The sequence below is a fragment of the Cajanus cajan genome, chromosome 3, assembly GCF_000230855.2.
Source record: "Cajanus cajan strain Asha chromosome 3, NIPB_CcT2T_4, whole genome shotgun sequence".
Taxonomy (NCBI): Eukaryota; Viridiplantae; Streptophyta; class Magnoliopsida; order Fabales; family Fabaceae; genus Cajanus; species Cajanus cajan.
Genome location: NC_138519.1, coordinates 9021441 through 9028242, shown reverse-complemented (window position 1 = coordinate 9028242; position 6802 = coordinate 9021441). Strand labels below are relative to the sequence as shown.

The 6802-nt window shown below is 30.1% G+C and overlaps 1 protein-coding gene and 1 long non-coding RNA gene across 2 annotated transcripts; both read right to left on the bottom strand.

The window, feature by feature from the left end:
* Nucleotides 1–387: 387 nt before the first annotated feature.
* LOC145956498 (uncharacterized) lies at nt 388–1397 on the bottom strand. The gene is made up of 2 exons (XR_014432760.1): nt 949–1397; nt 388–748 (listed from the first exon to the last, which is right to left on the bottom strand). It is a non-coding gene; the product is annotated as an uncharacterized LOC145956498 (long non-coding RNA).
* Nucleotides 1398–2120: 723 nt separating this feature from the next.
* Nucleotides 2121–6239, bottom strand: LOC109789870 (uncharacterized). Its single transcript, XM_020348911.3, has 5 exons — nt 5512–6239; nt 4482–4669; nt 3676–4254; nt 3294–3371; nt 2121–2661 (listed from the first exon to the last, which is right to left on the bottom strand). Exons 1-5 carry the CDS (start codon nt 5684–5686, stop codon nt 2320–2322), a joined length of 1362 nt encoding a protein of 453 aa, XP_020204500.2. The 5' UTR covers nt 5687–6239; the 3' UTR covers nt 2121–2319.
* Nucleotides 6240–6802: the final 563 nt, after the last annotated feature.

Sequence of the window (6802 nt, the reverse complement as noted above, 5' to 3'; positions counted from 1 at the left end):
CAATTATACTATTATAGGAACTAAAAAAATTTGAATAAATAAAAACTAAAATAAAAAAAATATTAATTATAAAAATTGTATGATAAAATTTATGAAATTATATTGAAAATATAATTAAATTAATTATTAATTGTCATACGTACTAAATATTTTTTTTTACTGTTATGCATAAAAATTCATCTTGATAAATATGTAAGTTAATAAACTTGTTCAATCAACTTTATTAATATTAGCATAATAATTATGCAAGCTTGAAACCCCGAAATAAAATTATTAAACAAAGAGATAGTAGCATATTTTGTTTTAAATGACACAAAATTAAATTAACTAATTAAACTAAAAACATTTCATTTTTTTATAGTAGAAGAAGTTTTATAGTCTAAGGTATGATTAAGTCACATGATTATTACTGTAGGTCACTAACACATAGTTAGCATCAAACAACTGCAACTAACAGTAGTGTTTCATTAGGAAGATTGATGGTTGTCTCGGTCATAGCAGTCTCTAAATGATCTAACAATTAATTATTCAACAATGTTAACAATTAATACTATTATTTTTACATTTCTTTATGCTGAATTTCACTTTCAATTCATTGAGTTTAACTAGAATAGACATCTTGTATTATTATTATTATAAAATAAATATATTTGACTTGAAAATAGGTCTAATGAGTTGTTACTGTCTTAGGGATGATTGCGGTTATAGGCTTCCATATTTTTATAAACCCCCTTGTTGACTTAGAATACTGTAAAGTACAAACAACACAATAACGTTAGATTAAATTGATTGAATAACTAACAAAACTAACATGCAATGCTTCTATGTAATTATTGTATCCATTCTGCTTATAAGTTGTGCAAATTTTTTGTATCCTTCTTTTTACACACAAAAGACTAATAGTAGTTAAAAAATTAGGAAAAGACTAATAGTTTTTTATGTACTCACCGATGTTACAATGTTCTTATTAACTTTGACTGCCCCACTCACATAGATATTCTTTGACGACATAAACAAACTTTTCTGTTTATTAGTTCCTCCACCATATTTACTAGAAGATGAATCAAATGTATTAATAGAAACCAGTTTGCTTTCGTCAAAACCACCAAGAACAAGTCTACAAAGTGGATGAAAGTTTCCAAACATATATCAATTTAGCACAAAATATTTATACCAAAAGAAATGTCTCTTCGAAAAAAGTTGTGACTAACTATTCACAATTTTATCCAGTTGTTGACAACAATTTTATAAATAATAGAAAAGAATATGATCAAAGCCAACATGGTCAATTCCCTTGCTAATTAGTATACTATAGATGAATGAAACAAACATAAATTGAACCATAAAATCTTACTTCAAATACCCAATTCCATTATATCCACCAATAATATAAAACAAATCATTGAATCCTAAGACAGCGGGAGCAAATATCTGAAAATATAAAAGGTTGATTAAAGAATAAGTTCATTATAATTTTATAAGTTGTTCAACTTCAAAACTTTAATTACTTATATTCTATAAGAGAAAGATGGACTGTTATGTAACTTCATATTCTAGAAGTCATAAATACAAAGAAGCATGTAAAGAATAAAAGAAAATTAGAACTTGATGCAAGGATGTGAACTATATTATGATATAAGCTTTCATGAAAAACCTTATACCCATCTACATGGTCTTCTCTTAGATCAAGACAATTGTCAAAGTACAAAGTAACTAGAAGCATCAACAAACCAAAGATTCATTAGTTGAAATATTTAAAAAGCTATAGTGGCTATTAGAAAAATAAAAAATTACTGGGAATATAAATAGGTATCTATTATTAGATTTTATTACAATTTTACCGTAGAATTTCACTGTTATGATTAATGGTTAAGTCTAATTAGGATAAAGTAAGAGTTTCGGTCTTTATTTGTCTGAATTTTCTTTTTTATTTTCAACAAGGTCAATGTAAATCACATTACATCCCCAATTGTCTCTCAATCATGCTCTGTCATATGATATTCCTCTTAAATTTTTTCAGAAATGGATTATATAATACCCATAAACTATTATATTTTACCTTGTTTTGTATTGAATATGCAGAGATCCACTTTCCAAGGTCTAAATCAAACACCTCAATATCTGAGAAGCAGTCAATTACACTAGCACCAACATCACCAAATATTTTGTTGGTCAAAGAAACTAGTGCCAAACTTCCTTTATTCTGATTCAAAGAGGGGCACAAGGCCCACTTATCGAGAATTGGACTATATGATCCAACTATAAAAGATAAAAAAAAAATTGACAAAAATTCATGTCACAAAAAATAAATTAGAAAATTCAGCAAGATCTCACTCCTATGTTATACCAAACATGACCATTTCTGCCAAAAAAAACACAAAACTTACCGTTTAGCTCTAATATTGAATCATATGATTGAACTCTGTTCACAGGATAGAGAGATTTGGTCACATTCTGGAAAGGACAATAGAAATTCAATGCTGTTAACCATGATTTTGTATCAAAATCCGGTTTTAAAGATAATGACTCTTTAGGGTCTACATGCTGATCAGCATATGGCTGAATGGCTGTCTTCTCAACATGTGTCAGAGGAAGATTAAACGCTGATTCTAACTTTGTACAACGATCCATTAGATTCTGAATTTTCAATTCTGCCTCCCTCTGGAATGATATAAACAAAATAAGCATAAAAGGTTTATGATATGAAAAATAGAAACCGATTACAATTGAAGGTACTAAAAGTTATTCCAAATGATGAGGTTTTTAATTGCTGTTTACATATTTCAATATTAATTCCTTATCCAACCAAACATTAACATTCTTTTAACTTATATTACCCTCATTTTGCTTCTGAATACTGTTTTAATTGGGGTTTGAATCTACAATAGCCACTGAAAGGATGGAGCGAGACAAAAGAGGGTCACATTTATGAATTGAGACCAAAAATTTAAGAAAAAAATGGCTAAACTAAATTCCAAATTTGAAATCAGGTAACAGAGTTAATTAGTAAGAACTAAGGAGAAAACCAGTACGTGATCTGCATTTTTGAGGTTTTCAAACAGAAGCAGATGTTTGAAGTTCTATGTAGTGATCATTACTTGACATGAATCGATAAATTAGGTGAATTAAGAAGTTCCATTTGTTTGGTCTACGTATGACTATGAAGTATGAATGCCTAATTACCTATACATTTTTATGCATGCTAGAAATATACTTAAAAGATGCAAGAGATGAAGAAACAATTAAAAGATATGATAAAATTTAGCTGACATCAATGATGATGAAAGGAGTACCAGCTTCTGCTCCATGTAACGATTTTTCTGTGTTTGTATTTTCTTGAAAGCGGTTAGTTCTTCAACTTCTTGCATCAACTACAAAATGCAATGAAGTTAGTTCCAAGAAAACACAATTAATTTACAGCATTAAACATAGACTTTGACATGTTATGATGATTGTTTAAATCAATTCCTAATTAAATGTAATCTGTTTCCAGTTCTTAAAAATTACAAAAACTGTTTTCAGTCTTGGACAAAAGAGTAAATGTCTTATGTTTTTGTTAAATGGAGAGACTAAGAGCAAACAAAATTTAAATAAAACTAATAGGAAAAATAACATTTGAGAGACCAAATATTGAATTAAGCCTTAAATATATTTTCATTCATAAGCCTCAGCTACCTGGTCAATGGTGCTTTGATGCTGAACTGGAGGACTCAAACTCTCTTCCTTCTCCTGTAAACCTGTTGGCACCTCCTGATAATCCTTTTCCTTTTCCACAGTGCACTCATCATTCTCATCAGAAGTGTCATTTACATTATCTGACACAGAAAGGTCTTGGCTTTCATGGCCAAGAGCCAATTCCTTTAGTTTCACATATATAAGGTTCATCTCATTCTCATTCATCTCCTTCATTGGTGCCAGGGTATCCAATGGCTTGGTGTCCCCATCTAAAGAAGAATTGATTTCAGTTGAATCTTTTCTTCTACTTGAGCTAGTTAAATGCTGTGTCTCTGATTCTGGTGTTTCACATGCTTCACCTTTGTTGAGAGTTGATGGAGGAGATGGAGACACACTTCTCCACTTCAAATTACAACCAGCAGCAAATGCTAAAGAAGCTAGTAATGAAATAAGCTTGCTTGCTTGTCTATGGTCTAATTCAAAACAGAAATGGTTATTTGTGTAGTAGTTGTCAGCAATTACTTGTGCAAATTTATCTTCAGACAGTGGCTGGCACTGAAGCCGGACTCGAAATTTAACCTTAAATGTTAGTAGCAGATAATGTTAGGCCCTTTTGATGAATCATAACCACTATTAATTGAATCATAATAAGGTTTTGTTTGGATCCAAGTTTAGGAAGAGCTTTTTAAGAACTTCTCAACTGAAAATGAAAAGCTTTTCAATAGAGAAGCTATCAGAAGTAGAAATATTTCCGACCTGTATCCAAAAATAATTAAAGTTTGTCAAGTAGATATAACAAAGGATACCTGTGCAGGGTATTGTGTTCTATCCAATTCTGAATCATCATCAATCCATGCATAAGGGTCTATATACATTTGTCCCTTGCTAGATGCCTCAAAAATTCCATGGAGCTTCCTGTCACTATAGTTGAATAGAAAGATAGGCAGGCCAGGATCAATGTTCTTCACATAGGAAAAGTGGTTAGCTGGTAAGCCTGTTAAAACAAACACAAATTACTGATTAAATGATAAAACAACCCATCCTGAAAATGACGGATTTCATTGTTAAAACCAGTGAATTTATGATATTATCATATTAATCATCCTGATTTCAATCAGAACTACATAATGTTGTGTCAATATGTGTATCTTACACATTTTAGACTCAACACTTGTCAAACACACTTTGATAGTTGTCCAACATTTCTTTGCTGTGTCACAAATAAAAATTATTATATTTTTCTTCGGACACCTCTCCACACAATTTTAATACCTCTTTGATACAATTTGGATACCTTTTTGGTACCACTTGGCCACAAGTTAAAAGAGTTAACAAACACTTGTGCTTAACTAAATACTTATTTAATACTCTTATTAAAAAAATCGAGCTTATTTATAAATATTTCAAGGCTCATAGCATCTTTTTTTCTTTTATTATTTTTACAGAAATTACTAATTATTTTGATTTTTAAAAGATCCTCTTCATCTTTTATGAGTATTATTATATAAAAATTATAAAGTTTAGCCTCTTTAAAAGTGATTATATATAAATCTTAATTTTATGTATAAGATCCCTTATCCTATATTTTAGACATTAGCAGGGTCTAAGTCTCTGTCATGTCCAATTCAGTCAATACTTCATAGCTCACAAGTAAACAAGTAAAATATTTCCGTGCTGCATGTTATGAAATGCAAACTTGTTTGGGCACAACACAGTCAATGTTTGAATGTAAAATATCATTGATTCATCCATGATTTGAGACCCATACTAATAGCTACCAGTCTATTACAAATGCTACAATAAAAGCGATCATAAGAAAAAGAGTAAAAGACTAACCAAAGAGTTGTTTAGATTGACATTCTTTCATTGTACTGGTCTTGCAACCAAATATGACCCCACCAAGTTGATACTTCTCCAAATTTCTGCCACCCACAGAACTGACCACTGAATTTGGAGAAAAAGGCATTGTCCTACTGATATTAAAAGTTTGTGTTCTCCTCCCTGCCCTCATCCCGCCACAATCTTAAGAAAGAGGACAAGGCTTATTTCATTAACAATCCATGGCAAAATTGAGAACATCAAGAAATGTAAATTATTTAGAGTTTGATGGTTATGGACGCATTGATAGAGTAAAATAATTTTATAATATCAACTAATGATGTTACTGTGTTAATGACTTTTTTATTTATTTCTTATAGAAGTCAATAATTTATTATTAATAGTGATTTGAGATTAAATGATGGTGTAAATTCACTTTACATTATCACCTATTTTCTAAGTTATTATTATGTTGACAATATCAAATGAATAAGAGCTTCATGTTATTGGAAGTTAAAATAAATGAAGATTTCTTACATTAAAAAAGATGAACATAGTAAAAACAATGAAAATACTTGGGCAAAGGACTGAATATTGGACTAAAAAAATTTGATTGAGCATCAATTAATGTTGGCATCACACTTAAGGATTACCATGGCAGCAATATGAGGGAGCATAATAGTAACTTGACACAAAATAAGACTGTAAAAAGCATAATTCTATCCTAATCACTTTCCTACTCAACCCCCACGCCAACAAACATTAGTGAGAGCGTTACAAGAACTATCAAACACCAATTCCGACCATGCAACATGGTTCAATCCATAGCTTGATCAGATAAAAGTAACAAATACAAGAAACACAATTTAAAAAGTCTATATTACGTAGCTACAATTTCTATAATAGGAAACAAAAAAAAATGATAGGGAAAAAAACAAAGGAATTTAGAGAAAGAGAGATACTTGAACGTTGAAAAAGTTTGTGAGACACAAAAGGACTCAAGAAAAACGGACTCAAAAAAGACAAATGTTGGGAAATGCTTTTATAGAAAAAGTACCCTTGGACACTTTTACGTGGGAAATGTTCATAAGTTTAAAATGATTTAGATTTTTTTGTTTTTTGGAATATGATTGAGTTTAACAATGAATCAAGCAACTTACACAATGTTAAATAATACTACCTCTAGTTCATTTTACAAGAAACAAGTTATATTGTAATACATTTGCCCGTAGGTAATGCATATATAGAAATTGAATAGCTAAACACTAACGTGCATATTTTCTCTCTCTTTAATTTGCTTACAAAGTCA